Below are 16,903 nucleotides of genomic sequence, written 5' to 3'. Positions count from 1 at the left end.
TGAACTTTAATAAATGCTTTCGAAAAATTAGTATACACCGCACAAGTGACTTAGTGACTTAGCAGTGATATGGGTCTATAATTACAAATATTGATTTCTTTCACCAGATTTATGTACTGGACCGATTTGAGCAATTTTCCATAGTTTAGGATGTATCCCTGTCAAAATACATCTATTATATTTGATAAAAAGAGGTTAAATTAAGCTTGGACAAAGTCCGTTAGGATCAGGACCTTTACTTGAGTCTAGTTGCGATAAATCCAATATTATGCTGATTTTTAAAATACTTGATGTGGTGAAACTGTTAAAAGATAAAATCAGAATTTTTCAGAATTTTTAGTGTCTTCTTATAAGTCATTTTGTTCATTGAGTATCAAATTACATTTTTTTAAATTATTAGCAAAATTTGTTTGACTCAAAATGAAATAAAAAAAGGTGCTTTTATTTGAAAAAATGAAATTGATGGCCAAAATTTATTTTTAAGTATATACAAAGTTCACGTACGAAAAAGCGCGATTTAAAATAAAAATCGACGGATCTGAGCGTTTTTGCAAAAAACACATCGCTTAATTTTAAACGAATTTAGACATAACTTTTGGGACGCACTGTATATAACACGAGCTGTGGTCATCTTTTTTAATAAATATATTTGATTCTTTTTTCTGATAGTCTTTATATTTAGAGGTTTGACAGAAATCGCGGATGTTTTTTAAAAGCATCTTATAAAAAGGTGACAAGTGTCCATTCACAAAAAATTGCGGTATCCTGTCCGAAGCCCAAATCTTTATGCTTAAGCCCGGATTTCTACGTCTTTTAGTAGTAATAAACGGGTTTCTCATAATAAGGGTAGTAAACTTCACAATAATATTTTTGGTCTAGTGATTCCAAAATGATTTTCCGAAAAATAAACAACACAGACCCGGAACAATATCATTATCATTTACACAAATGTTTAATGTAGAGGCAACATTTTTTATACATTAGGAACATTATCCCCTTTATTTTTAGGAATTTTTTACAATTTCCACATCATTCATGCGCCCTTGTTCATTCAGAAATTGAATTTTGGCACGCAGATTGCTACACTCCTTCTGAATTGTATACAGATTATGTTGCATGTCTACAACTGTCTTAGACACTTTATTGGAGTTTTCCTTTCGAGTATTAAAATCGTCAGTTTTACCACTACAATATTTTACAGAATTAGATAAATTAACCTGCTCAGTGTTTAGACTGGTGACATTGGTCATCAAAGTGTTAACATTGAATAAAAAAAGATGATAATCAGTCTCCACATCAGGCGATTTTCCAACGTACTCCTTGCATATTCATGCGTTGCCTGAGTCAGGCAATACACTCAGCATATTTGGGAGTTTACACATTTAAGGTGAAAATCTCTACGGCATTGACTTGGCATTGGATACCAGGGGTCAGGGTGACTGATGAAAACTGAACAGGTAGACCACTTTTACCAATACTTTTAATATAAACTGTACTTTGTAACAAGTAACAACCCACCTAAGGAAATAACCTTGACCGGGATTTATCTTTAGAGTTGGAAGATGATCTCTTTAACTATAATTATCGCAAAGCTAATTACGAACTTCTAAATATTTATTTCGAAAGTATTGATTGGAGTATTCTGCAAACAAACGTACAGGATGTAGATGGTATAGTAGACAGGTTTTTTTGCAATATTACATGCAGCTAGAAGACCTGATAGTGCTAAAGAGACTTATACGGAATATAAAATTTCTTTCATATTTTTGACAAAATTTATTACTCATAAAAGACAAAAATTAAATACCAAGTATAAAAATTCGAGGTCTTTATCAAAAGCATCTATATTGATCGCCATTATGAGCATTTTTTAACATTTGCTCAACATAATATTTTGATAATCGTCAAATGCTTTTGGTCTTTTGTAAAATCAAGACGTGATAGATAGGATACCCTAAGCAAATGAAATGTAAAGATGTTTGCATTAACGAACCTCAGGAAATTGTAGACTGTTTTGCAGACTTTCTTGAGTCTGAATATGACTTGTCAGTTGATAATTCTTTTCTGGTAGTAGCTGAAAACCCCAAATTTAATTGTAATCAATTCATTTTAGATAGCGAAATTAGTAGTAACGTATTTTTTAAAAAGATGATTGATCTAAAGGTTCTGGTACAGATAAGATTCCACCTGTGTTTTTCAAAAACTATAGGCCCTCATTATCATATCGACTTTCTTACATTTACAATTACTTTCTGAAAACTAAGATTGATGAATTGATGGCAACCTTTTATCATACAATCTTGGAAAATCAGCATGCCTTTTAAAAGGGTCGATCTTTCCAAACAATATTGACAATTTTTTCAAGATATGTGGCTAATGCCTTAGTCTTACATGATAAGATCCAGGTTGACGTATTTTATTTTGATTTAAAAAAGCCAGTGACAAAGTTCCATTATTATGCTTGTTCTGTAGCAATTTAACTCACTGAAAGCTGTGAAAATAGGTAGCTATCAATCAAGAGAGAGAAAAGTTACCTCTGTTGAATCTCAAAGATCGCACATGCTAATAACATCCCAAATTATTAAAAATTCATTATGCTTACAATTTGGGGACGATCTAAAGTGTTTTAAAAGGATATCCAATGATAATCACTGCAAAGAACCGCAGGTAGATATTTCGGAACTACGTAACTGGTGTACATAAAAAAATGGACCTAAATCTTACAAAATGTAAAATCATAACGTTTTCGAGAAAAACAAACTAGACAACATTTCCATATAAAGTGAATACTTTTGAGATAATAAGGGTAAAGCTCATAAAAGATGTTGGTGTGTTGTTGACTTCGGATTTAGGTTTACTAATCATAGGGATTATATAATTGGCAAAGCTTTTAAAATGTTGGGATTTATTATAATAGTGTATTTCAAATAGGTAGAGAGTAACAAAATGTAAATTTCGAGAGTTGGTCATCCATGGGCCTAGGTAAATTTAGTACCTAATTAATGCATAAAACGAGAAAAAAAGGCAGCGTTCGAACGCTATAAGAAGGGTACAGGTAGGTACGATGTTTAAATGTAACATAGATTAGTATAATATTTAATATAATAAATGGGGATGGTAATAAAAACACAGAGTACAAATATTACTTTAAAAATGTTAAACATTGTATTTGATGTTATGCCGTAGTGTAATATACAGGGTGGTTCATTTAGAATGGGTAATCTTTGAACTGGAGATACTACACACCAAAATATGGCGATTGAGACGTAATTCTTCGATGGAATTAATTGTATCTTTGTAAACCATGTCCTTCATGTGTGAGCATATTGAGAAGTCTAGAGGGTTTACGTCTGGACTTCTAGGTGGCCAAAAATTTACTGCCACGCCTAATCCAAAGGTGAGGGAAATTTTCATTCAGGTATCGCCGTACTGGCAGAGAAAAATGTCGCGACGCCCCGTCTTGCATAAACCACATGTTCCGCCTGATGGCTAGTGGTACATCTTCTAGTAGTGGGTTTAACTGTAGTTCAAGGAAGTTTAAATAGAGGGGCCCATTTAGATTAGGAGGAAGTTCAAAAGGACCAATAAAAAACCAGATATCACACCACACCAAGTATTTACCTTGAATTGATGCTGAAAATGCGTTCCTTTAGAGCATGTGGATTTTCGGAGTCCCACAAATGATTGTTTTTTCAATTAAAAACACCTCGTCTAGTAAACGTCGCCTCATCGGTGAAAAGAAGGTCATTAAGAAATTCCTGGTTTTCGGATTGTTTATCTAGCATAAATTGAGCAAACTGTAGGCGAAGTGATCTTGAAATCTTGTTGTAGCAAATTTTTGCACAGGAGTATAGTGATATGGACGGAGATTCTCTTTCTTTAAAATTCTCCAGATAGACGATTGGCTTATTTCTGATGCCGTACCTAACCGACGAGTACTGAGATCTAGATTTTTCGAAATACGAGCTAAAACCTCTTCTTTATCATCGACGTTGATATTTTTTGAAGCACCATTTAAGTTATAGGACGAAAACACCCTGTTTTACCTAGGCGGGTATAAATACTTCTGAACAGTTTGTGATTGGGTTGTCTTCGATTTGGGTATAATTCTAAATACCTTCTGGCTGCACCAAGTCCACTATAATGACTGAGCAAAAACGCAAATCATATCAGGCATTTCACTGTTGGAATATTCATTATGGCGTGACTTTTTCTTATTTTAGAATTTTTACTACAAATAATACACTCTTACTTAGTGACAGTAAAATTGTCATATAATTTCTTTACACGAAAAACTGATAAGTGCTGACACAAGCCTACTTAAAAACATCAATGTAATAATGGTGGCTTAGGATCTTTACGCTGAATGTTTAAAATGCAAATAACTTAAAAACTGATAGAGTTACATAAAATAAACAAGAGTACCTTTTTTATTAAAAATTGAACTGCCTTTTAGATTTTCTAGTCGTTTTAGGCTAGCTATAACTGATTAGGCAAAAAAGATATGTTGTAATTTAACTAACAGGGTGTAACTAACGCCCTGTATAAATAATGCTAAATTAACCACAAAATTAGTAATTTTCATGTCAAAACATAAAGTCGCCAATTTTCAACACGATACTGCTTAAAACCACAAAATTATTAAGAAATTTCAAATTAAAATTCCAACTTTAAATACCCTGTATCTCGTAAACCTCCAATATTTGTATAAGACATGTTAAGCTCAATCACCAAATTTTGGTGTGCAGTATTTCGAGTTCAGAGATTACCCACTCTTAATAAATCACTGACGATATATATAATAATATATAACAGTGTCTAAAAGTATAAAAAATGGAGCAGACGTTAAGTCAATGAAAAATCTATTGTTTTAAGTGTGCATAATTGTTTTAAACATAACCACCCTAGTATTGCTGAAGATGAAGTTGTACAGTAATGTTCCTCAATGAGTGGAATAGAAAAATCTACCATTTATAGACTATTGCGCGAAAGAAAGGCAGGATAAGTATAACGTCCAAAGTATAGTACAGGAAGACCAGCCAAAAAAGTAAAATAAATTTTAATAATAACTAATTTTAAGCTAATATGTAAGACAGTTTTTTATAAGAACTTTATACTGTATATTTAACTTTTAACGTTTACCTTTATAATTTTATATACATAACCGTAATGACGATTGTAAGATTTTTATTATTAGAAACATGAATACATTGTACTGTACTTTACTCACTTAACACAAAATACACTATAATAATATAATGTACAATATTGTATTTTGTTAGAATATTATAATTATTCTAACTTAGGTCATTTATGTATTAGTGTTATTTTATTATTTTTTAATTTTTCTTGCATAGTAAATAAAAAAAAAGATGTAAAATATTAAAAGCCAATAGCACAAATCGAAAGACTTTCTAGGGCAATGGAAAAGATACTTCACTTGACCTACTCTTAATCTTAAAAATGTTAGTTAGAGACAATTTCTTAAAACTGTTCAAGAAGTTCCTTTCTAAAATTTAACCAGATACATACATACTTTTAAATGGACACTATTTCCCCTATGAAAAGTGGGTTTTTGATGTGATGTAGATGCTTTCTGATTCCCAACATTCGATGTTACATTTCCCATATTAGGAGACACTTTTGGTAAATCAGGACTGGTTAATGCAGAGGAAGATTCCTTGTGTCCAGTTCCCTTTTTAATGCCTTAATAGAGAAAAACATTAAATCAATTGGCACACCATGATTTACACCCTCACCTTTTAAAGTTTCAGCCCTTTCCAAAGCTTGCATAGCCAAACCTTTCAGCTCGCCCTGTAATAAATCAGGAAACTGGGTGCAATATTCCACAGCTTTTGCATAAAGCTCAATAGCATCATCTTTGTCTCCATGTTCGTCTTCTTCTATTGCTTGCTGAAGCAGGAAGTAGCACTGTTTGATAGCAACTTTCTTGGTAGTTTCTTCTTCAGTAGGACTAAAAATATATGCTACTGTAGATTTATGTGTGACTTGACAGTAATATACTGATGTTAAAATAACTATTTAAAATTAAAAGTAATTTTTTTGGTGAGGTAGTAAAAAAGCATTTGAATATTATGCCAGTGACTAGATTTAGAAAATAAAGCCCTCAGATACAGGCGTCAGGTTGGCATATGTAGTATCTGATACTCATTAAAATGGAGTCATATGTGACCTGAAAAGTATATTGTAAAAAAACCTGTAGAAGAGTTTTCTAGTTTTTTAAAAAATATTAAAAATTAAACTGTCAGAATAAACTAGGTATATTACCATAATCAAGTAGAGAAAGGATAATATAGATTACACAAGTAGTACTTAGATCTATTAGGTAATAGTTGTTTTAATTTATATAAATTTTTATTTTGTTTATTATATGATTTCCAAATGAAAATTGAGAATCAAATATTATACCTAAAATATCAGTTCTACTGACAGAAGGAATTATGTTGTAATTTATTTCAATACTAAAATTATTTTAAAATTGTGATCTTTACAAAGGGATGCAATAATAAGAATAGAATTAAAGGTAGTATTAATATCTTGCATAGCCAACAATGAAAATGAGATATACAAATATAATGGATAAAAATATGGAAAGATTTTCTTTTCGCCTATAACTTTAATAATCGTTTATCAATAACAGATTTTATGTCAAAATATAAAACATCACTACTAAATAAATGAACTTTTATACGAGACATAAAAATACAAATTAAAACGATGGGACCTTATTAAACGTAAAAAAACTCTGCGGACAAATGTATAGAAATATTACAAAAATTATTAAAATTTACGCAAATTAAAAGTGCAAAATTCAATATTTTGTCAAAAAGCCCTTTGCCTTACTAACTTCTCTACATCTTGGCATTGAATCTACAAGTTTCTGACACGCTTCAACTGGAATATTCTTTCACTCATCTTGTAAAACCTTCCATTATTTACATTATCTATTATTCTTTCCCTTATTTTCCGCTCCAAGTGCTGCCAAAGGTGTTCAATCTCTACGAAAGAGGCATTTCTTCTTCAGCATAAGGTGACAGATTTGAGTTTGAACCGGTATATTTATGTTGAAATTTTCGCGAATTTCTTTTATTTTCATTTATTTATTATTATTATAAGGGATCAACCCCATAACAAAAAAATATTACAACATAAAAATTCATTAAGGCTGACCACAATAATAAACTATTAAATTCTAACAGAATTAACAACCATAGTAACCATTTAATTGTCATTAACACTGACTTGGCTCTGATAACTACAACCCATAAATTAATATAAAAACGAACAATCACTAAAAGCTAGTATCACAAATATTAAAAATTAAAATACCTTCCATAATCAAAAATAAAAAAATTGAAAAAAATTAACAAAAAGATTTAAATAGTTTCCCTAATTTGATGCCTAAACTGAGACAAGGTAATGCCCAAAATATCCCTCTCATGGGAGAGTGAGATCATGTCTTAGGTTTCTAGTTGGCACATTAAAGAAAATTATCCTTAGAAGTTCAGGGTAATTTATATGACCATTTAACAACTTGAACATAAAAATAAGATCTCAATGTAAACGTCTTTGTTTTAAAGTTTTTAGACTTAACATCTCCAATGCATAGTCATATATATGATTATCAGGAATTCTCATATTTAGCTTAGACAAAATCTAACAAACTTCTAAACCCGTTCCAAGGCTAAGCAGCTGTTCATGTAAAATAGTGACCAAACCATTGAACCATAATCAAGCAGAGAAACTGCAAGTGAAATATAAACTCTCTTGCAGGTCTCCAGTAAGAAATCCCTACACTTGCGAACCACAAAGCCAAGAACCCTGGACGACTTTAAGATTGTATTATTAATGTGTGTATTAGAGGTTAGTTGTTCATCAAACCATATCCCAAGGTCCTTTATTCTGCTGCAGTACTGAATATTATGGCCAGAAACACTATAAGATGAATCATTCCTCTTATTTCCTTCGTAAAAACTCATATTACACTTTATCTTTGGGCTAATGTTTAAAAATAAATTATTATTAATACACCATTCATACAATTTGTTTAGATCCTGCTGCAATCAACCTGGTCGAGGGAAGATGATATTTGTCTATAAAATTTAAGATCATCTGCAAATATCAAGAAATTACCATTTTCAAAAAAGGAGGCAATATCATTGATAAATATATTAAACAGCAGAGGAGAACAATGGCCACCGGAATCCCAGAATAGACAACAATGTTGTCTGACCTAGCATTACCAATGCAAACTTGCTGGGTCCTTCCTGACAAGAAATCAGAAAATTAAGCCACTAATCTTCCAGGAAAGCCAAACAGTTCCAACTTCCTTAGTAATATGCCATGATTATCAAAAGCCTTGGTCCTGTACAAATTTGGGACGACGACTTATTCCCTCTACGAGGAGGGAATTTAGAATTTAACATTGCTATCAAAAGACACGCTATCGAAAGACTGTCTTGAAGGCAAAGAAAAAGGCTAATGCGGATTTTATTAGTATTTCCGATAATAAATCTAGAGCTGCATTGGAAATTTTCGACCATAATAGACACAAGCCCTGATGTTGCCGATAATCTCATTTCAGGTTTGCCTACATCGGCCTCCTCATTCGACTTATACCTGGAAGAATATCAGAGAATTAGCTGTCGGGAGCAGTTGCGCTTCTCCTTTTACAAGATAGGCATCAACGAGGTAAGGGATGCCATTAAAAAGTTGAAAAAAAAGCATAGTTGGGACATTTATGGCTTCAATACCGTTCTCCTGCATTCAATGAGTAATGTCATTATCCATCCTTTAGTTAAACTTTTTAACATGTGCATATGGGAAGGTTGTTACCCCACAGCTCTTAAACTTGGCAACTTGACCCTAACCCCCCTGGGGTTTGTTTAACACAGCTTGCGAGAGCTATTGATGGTATGGGATGTGGCTTAAGGATAATAATAGCTGGGGGTTTTATTATATTATTTGGTACGCCCCAAAATGAAGCCATCTCTGTTCTGGACTTGTTGGAATCTTATGGCTTTGAGGCAATGGTGCTGTCTCAGACACGCGATAATAACTTTCTTGACAATATATTCATACATTTTTACAGCTCTAATACACGAATAAGTGTTCATGATAACAATCTATCTGATCATAATTACATCCACTTTTGCTTTGGTTGATCCTTCAAACTCTCACAAAACAACTTCTAAATGCTTTAGACCTATAACCGAACATGGGAAAATATTTTAATTTATAATCTGGTGAAAAGCTGTGATTTGTCGTTCATACTTGGTAATATTTCGGTGGATGAAAAATGGGAACTTTTTTGTAATAAAATAAAAGTAGCTTATGAAACTGCATTTCCTGAAAAACGATACCGAGTCAAACAATCACAAACGGTTTTCCCTTAGTTTAATAAAAAATTGCGGGGCATGCGCGACCGGTTACGGTTCCTCTCAACTCAAAAGAATACTTTACATCGTCAATACAAAAAATCTATCAAACAAGTAAAAAAATATTATAATGACTCATTAATCAGTGAATCTGCTAATAAAGCTAAAAATATATGGAAAATAATAAACAATAACAGGGGACGTCAGGGCCTAAGTGTGCAGATCTCCCCAAATGAGTTTAACAAGTTTTTCTCTGAAGTGGCTGGGAGTTTGGTCGGAGATGGGCCGTACTCTATTGAGGATGTACATTTTCGGCCGGATTTTCTGCCCGAAACAGCTTTTGAATTTGGGGAGGTTGGTTTCACAACAAACCTAAAAAACAAAGACTCACGGGATATCTTTGGTCTCTCCGTTAAACTTATAAATATTTTCCTCTAAAGAAAACACTTTTCCATCTTGTCTAAAATAGGAAATCATAATTCCCATATTCATAAGACATCAACTGTATGAAAAATGTATGACTTCTACAATGGCGTTGTATCTTGAGGCAAATGCACTTTTATGTGAGGAACAGTTTGGATTCAGGAAGGGCCGAAACACTGTTCAGGTTATCTTAAATTTGGTATCATTCATTATGGATGGTTTTGAAAACAAAGATCTGTAACCTTAGTGAGGCGTTCGACTGTGTATCCCACGATCTGCTTATCAGAAAACTTCATATTTTTAACTTTACGTAAAACAGTACTAACTTGATGATATACTCATACCTAGAGGGTCGTACCCAAAGGGTCGTGATTGGTGGTGTGTCATCGGACATAAGAACTATAGACATTGGGGTACCACAAAAATCTGTCACAGGTTTTTATTATATATAGGTAGATATTATGTATAGGTTTATATTATACTTGATTTATATCAATAATCTTCCCTACATCAAGGTAAAAGAACAGTATGTCCTATTTGCCGATGATACCACCAGCCCCAAGTGGAGATTTTGGAGAGTGGAGTGCGGGATGCACAGTCGAGAGCAAAAAACTGGTTTCATAAAAATAGCCATACCCTAAATGAATCCAAGACTGGATATCTTCTCTTCACCCTAAGGAAAGCTAAAGATTGTGCTCTGCCAATTGGTACTGCATTATTCTTGGGGGTCCAGATGGATAGTGGACTCAAGCGGGAGGCACATGTTGAGGTTTTTACTAAAAAGCTGAATGGAAGTTTATTTGCCTTGCCTAATTGTTGGTGGTCTAGATTATAGAGATGATTGTAGACAAAAATTCATAATTCAGTTAAATATTCTAACAGTTCCTAACATGTTGATTTTAGAAAATTTAATCTATATAAAACAAAATCTTAATAAATATCCTACAAATGACCGCCAACATGAGCACCCGACCCGCTATAGCGGGCGGCTTGCTGTTCCGCTTTGTAGGCTTGAGAGGTGTCGAAGTGACCCAAGATATTATGCCTATTTTCAAACAAAATTTTACATGTTTAGAAGTGCGAACTGCTTTGTATATTTTAATATTTTAAGGATAGTAGCTGACTGGTTAAGATTCTCTCTGGTCTTGGATACCAGGATGATGTCAGGCAGTGCTATGCAGCGCTCTGTATACTTATATTGCCTTCTCAAACTGACATTACAGTTAAGTTTCTTCAATTGAGAATGTCATGGAGCGCAACTCTCCACTATGCACCAGTATTTTTTAACAAGCTACCCCTTAGAATAAGAGTACACCCACTATTATGTTTATAGTAAAAGTTAAAATCTACCTGATAAATAATAGTTATTTATGTAACAAGTGTGTAAAATGATCCTTCTTTTATGAACAGAATACTTTAACCCATAAATTAAATGTCAAAAAAAGAGTTTTTTAGGCACTAGTGCATAAAGTATATTAAATAAACATAGAATACTTCTGTAAAATACAAGGCATGCTGAAAAGGTGAATTAAAAATATTCCCATATTTTAGTCCATAACTGTATATTTGTGATTAATCAGCATATTGCTGTGTTTTAAAGTTTGGAATTGGTTTTTGAAAATTAAAATTAGCATAGGGTGTGTATTGAATTGTCGGTAAGGGCATATCAACAAGTAAGTAAATCCACAGAGCCTTGGATTTGTGATTCATGCGTAGAAGATGATGAGAGAACTGATATTACCCTTACGGACCTGATGGAAAAACTAAACATTATGGACAAAAGACACGATTTCCCAATTCAAAAATACAACGAGCAGATCGAAATTAATCGACATCTACAGGAGGAAATTTCAGAAATAAAAGCTCAGTTAAATAAACAAGAACAGCTTAGCCTAAAGAATAACTTAATAATCCAGGGTGTACCGTACAAACCTAATGAAAACTTAACTGAAGTTATAAACATAATAGCAAAAAAATTAGATGTACAAGGGGAAGCGAAATTTTGTGCTTTTAGGATAGGGGAAGAGTCAAACAAAAATAGACCTATAAAAGTGCAATTTGAACAGGAAAAAACGAAACAATAGATGCTTAAATCAACAAAAAATTTACGCTTACTACGAAAGAACTAAACTATTGTGAAAATCAAAAAATATTTATATCCCATGACCTTACCAAAACTAATCTTGAATTAGCAAAGGCGGTTAGAAATTACCTTAGAACATTGAAAGGCCTTTCAATGTTCTAAGGAAATTACCAAAAGGAGAAAGGATTTAAGTACTGCTGGATTGGAAACGGTAATGTCTTACTTCGAAAGGATGATAACAGTAAGGTAATTTTGGTGCAAAATATGGAACAACTAAAAAAGTAGAAAGGCCTCATGATGTTATTAAAATTGCATACATGAACATACAAAGTTTGAGAAACAAACTGGATGAGATAAAATGTTTTGTTATTAATCAGGACTGTGATGTTTTAGTGCTAGTGGAAACGTGGTTGGAGGAAACAGAAACTGCTCTTTATAATATTAAAGACTATCAAGCTGTGCATGTAGTGAGAGAGGGCAGGGGAGGCGGTGTCTCAGTGTACGTGAAAAATAATATTAAAATTGAAAACAGAGAAAAGTCAGACAAAAGTGAGACAGTGAATTGGTTGGGTGTGACGATGGGAGAAAATATAGTAAAGTTAAGTGCAATATACAAACCACCATCATGTCCAGGTAACGATTTTCTGGAGTTTTTTGATGACTATCTTAAAAAATGCCCCAAGAAACATATAGTTATAGGAGATATTAATATAAATTTATTAGATAATTACTCTAATCTTACTACTAATTATAAGAATTTGGTTATATTTAACAACTTTAAAATAGTTAATCAGGTTAGTGAAGTCATAGCTACGCGAGTAACGCCCCACTCAAAAACCATTATAGGTCATGTTATATCCAGTCATAGCATTGGCGAATGTGGGCCCATTAATGTTAGAGACATCATTATCAGATCATCGGCTTCTGTCATTTTATAATAAAGAGAACGTAAAAAAATACAAACCTAAAGTATCAAAAGAAGTTAAAGTACTGGAGCAAAAAAAATTTAATCAGGTCTTTGGTGAACATCTAAGAACAGCTAATCAAAATATTACATCGTTTCAAGATTTAACTGCTTTAATAAAATCTTGTAAAAATAAATGTGAATTTTCCAAAATAATTAAAATAATGGGTAATAATGAGTGGATAAACGGGGAAATATTGGAAATGATCAAACAAGGGGATACTTTATACAAAAATAAAATAAAAAAACCACATGACGAAAATCTAGAAAATAATTTTAGGTTGTTAAAAAATAGGGTAAATATTAAAATAAAAAATTTAAAAAAACAGGTATTTTAAAGAAAAGTGGGAAAAAACAGGAAATAATTCAAAAAAACAGTGGCAATTTGTAAATAGTTTAATAAAGGGAGAAGACTCTAGGGTAATTATAGAAAAATTAAAAATAGGCGCTAATGAAATAAAAAACTTAACAGATATTGTAAATAACTTAAACAGCCATTTTGTAGACGTAGGGAAAAATATTGTAAAAAAGCTCGAGGGTGAGAGTCGTACTAGACCGAGATATGAAATTTTCAATGACGTAGTTTGCCAAACAACTTTAGATTTAGAGTTAGCAAGCGAGCAAGAAGTTAGCAAAATCATAACTGAGCTAAAAATAAATTCTGCCCCAGGGCAAGATGGTGTGACAAAAAAGACAGCAAAAAAGACTTAATGAACAACTACAGACCAATAACTGTCATAGGTGTATTCTCAAAAATTGTAGAAACTGTAATAAAAAAAAAGAATGATAGATTTTATTGAAAAACATGTCGGATTTGATCGGTTTCAGCGCAATCACGCACCGTCAGCGCAATCACGGATTTTATGGACCACATATTGGCAGCTCTGGATAAAAAACTTGTTGTGGTTGCAGTATTTGTGGACCTGCAAAAGGCATTTGACGTGGTCAGCATCGATATACTCTTACATAAATTAGAAAACTTGGGCTTTAAGAACAATATAAAAAATGTAATTACGTCGTACTTAACGGGAAGAAGGCAATATGTGGAAGTTAATGGTATCCAGAGTTCAGTTCTTTGCACTGAGTATGGAGTGCCCCAGGGCTCTGTGCTTGGACCACTGCTATACTCAATTTATGTGCTAAGCCTAAGATGTGCAAACCTCAGAGCCCGTTATTATACTTTTGCTGAAGACACGGTTTTAGTTTACACTGGGGAGGAAGAGGAATCGTTGGTTAGAGAAATCAATAGAGATTTAACAACTTATTTTGACTGGCTGCTTTATAATAAATTAAAAATAAATATAGAGAAGATGAAATTTTTGACATTTAAACAAAAAAATAAACACATTTCAGACCTGAATATACAAATTAATCATTTAGAAGTTGATGAAGTAAAAAGTATAAAATATTTAGGTTTAATTATTGATAATCAATTAAATTGGTCTGAACATATTAAGCATATTTCCAACAAGCTCACAGCAATGATTCCTGTACTCTATAGGTGAAGAAATTACCTAAGTGCAAAAACCAAAAATAATATCTACAATGCCTTCTTTTTATCTCACCTCAGATATGCCAATATGGGGGACATGTGCAAAAACAAATTTTAATACTATCCAAATAACACAAAATAAAATTCTAAAAGTATTATATAACTATGAGAGGTTTACTGTTACCGATTGCTTTATGTCAAGAATTGGGGATCCCAAAATTCAATACAATATTAGAACAAGAACAAATTAAACTAATTAAAAAAATTCTTACTAAACAACAAAAATCTAATGTAAATATTGTACACTCAATTCATATTCATAGTCATAATATTAGGGCTCAAGGTAATATCCATAATTTTACCGTAAGGACAAACGTAGGTTTACGCAATCCAATCGCACAAGCTAGTGACACATATAATAAAGTTCCTGAAAACATTAAGGTAATCCAAGTTTATACAATGTTTTTAAAAAAAATTAAAATGTATTTAGGTGTATTGTAGAAAATGTATAACAATCCAACACTGTATATTTCTTAAGTTAATATTCTCGAGGCCAGAGCTTAAAGCACTGTTTACAGAATTAAATAAAATAGTGATGTAAATTTAAAGTTATACAAATAAATAATTAAAAAAAAAAACATGGCCTTATTATTGAGCCCTGGGAAGTGCCCATTTTGGAAGTCAGAAAATGAGAGTAATGCCCGAAGGTACCATCATCACTTGATCCAGACTCAGATCTATTATTTAATTATATATCAAAAAATAATTAAGAGCTTAAGCTCAGAAATCAATACAACTTAATTTAGCCAAAACCATAGTATATACAGCCTTGCTGAAATCTAGCAGTCATACAGGTAGTTGATTTATTTTCTTTATTGCTTCTAACTATATTTACCATACTTTTCATAGGGCTTTAGTTTTTTCGAAAAGCCTGACTACCAAGATGAAATTATTTTATTAGCATTTACAAAGTCATTTACTTGCTAAAAAATGTATTTTTTTTTTTAAATACAGCACTGACATTATACTTATTACCCCTAACTGCATAAAATCTTCTGAATTTTTAACTTTGCAAATAGGTTAAATAATAGCTTTTTTCGATAATGCTTGGAATGTATTGTCTAATAAACATGTGTTAATTATTTCTAAATTAAGTGGATTGAGGCAGTAAGGCAGACACATTTTAAAGTCCCTGATAGAAATCCTGTCTACACCCACAGCATTAGAGCTGATGACAATGAGTATATTGCTCATTTCTAAGAATTTAAGTCATTTGGAATACTAGGATATTTATTTTGTAAATAGAAATTTGTGTTTGTTGGTTTATTATTGCATTCTCAAAAATAGACATTTGTTTAATTTGCACCAATTACTTACCTTTCTTTCATAGGTTCAACACTTCGCATTAAAGCCTTTGCTCTCTCCTGATATTCCAACCCTTTTTGTTTAATAGATTCATTCTTGTCATCTCCTAAAATCTGTGAAGCTTGCTCAAGAGATTTTGCTGCTATTTGGTAATAATATGCAGAGGGTCCTTTCTCACCCTCCTGGTCATATTTTATTGCTAACTTTGCTGCGTGCACTGCATTTTCTATTAATTCTTCAGGGGCAGACATTTTATTTGTAACAAATTTAAATTAACTTTAATTTAGTTTTATGAAATTATTAAACAGGGATAATTATTGTAATTTTTTTATCATCATAATGGTGAGTCATGATATGGCTTTAGATCTTATCCAACCAAACTTTTGTTTTAAATTTACACACATAGGTGGATTTATTGCTAAATGCATAGATGATAGCCTTAGATTTGCAAAAATGTTCTTTATTACATGATATAATTATAAATTTATTAACATTTTCTTGCTTATTGTGCGATTTGTTTATATTTTTATTACTTTCGACAGACCTAAACTGGTCGTATCTCGTGTCAATCGAACGGAGCGTTAATGTATGTTTTTATTTCCGTCTAATATTTCTGAATATTAAATGTTAATATTCAGTTAACATTTAATATTCCGTATGAATGTTACATTTATTTTTAATAGTCATTTACTCTTAGTTTGTAATTTGTATCTATATTTTTGTCTGTTCAGTTTCGGGCGTGTCTGTTGTCAAACAACGTGTAAGATAAGATGTGTGTGAAGCTAGCGTCCGATCGTTATCCAGCAACCAAAATCGAGAACGCAGCATATGCCGGTTGCCAGCGACCAATTTATAGTCCGCGCTCCCTGTTATTTAATCAATATAATGCCCGTATCTCCTGAAATTCCCAAGGGATTTTAATAATTTTTTGTCCAGATATTAACAATGAATACCTAAATCGACTGACGATGGTCTCAAGCCTCTACAAACTAAGGTTTTGTTGTGAAAATTAATTAAAAAGTCAAATTGTAAAAAAATGAAAAAGGCTCTAACTCCCAAAATTCCCAAAGGATTTTGATAAAACTTTTTTTTATAAAAGATAATAAATATCTAAATTGATTTTAGATAGTTGCAAACCTCTACAAACGAAAGTTTTTTGGTAAAAATTTATTGAATTT

The 16,903-nt window shown here is 32.1% G+C and overlaps 1 protein-coding gene across 1 annotated transcript in view; it reads right to left on the bottom strand.

Moving 5' to 3' along the window:
* Positions 1 to 16,273, bottom strand: part of LOC126737527 (calpain-7-like) — a 56,002-nt gene extending 39,729 nt beyond the window's left edge. The window contains exons 1-3 of the mRNA XM_050442450.1: positions 15,738 to 16,273; positions 5,760 to 5,974; positions 5,537 to 5,706 (exon numbers count right to left, since the gene is read on the bottom strand). Of these exons, the coding sequence (XP_050298407.1) occupies positions 5,537 to 5,706; positions 5,760 to 5,974; positions 15,738 to 15,976 (624 nt within the window). The 5' untranslated portion in view covers positions 15,977 to 16,273. The remainder of the gene's footprint in view (positions 1 to 5,536; positions 5,707 to 5,759; positions 5,975 to 15,737) is intronic.
* Between the last annotated feature and the right edge of the window lie 630 nt (positions 16,274 to 16,903).

Source organism: Anthonomus grandis, chromosome 6, assembly GCF_022605725.1.
Source record: "Anthonomus grandis grandis chromosome 6, icAntGran1.3, whole genome shotgun sequence".
In the NCBI taxonomy this organism is placed as follows: Eukaryota; Metazoa; Arthropoda; class Insecta; order Coleoptera; family Curculionidae; genus Anthonomus; species Anthonomus grandis.
This window is presented reverse-complemented; position numbering and strand designations above follow the sequence as displayed.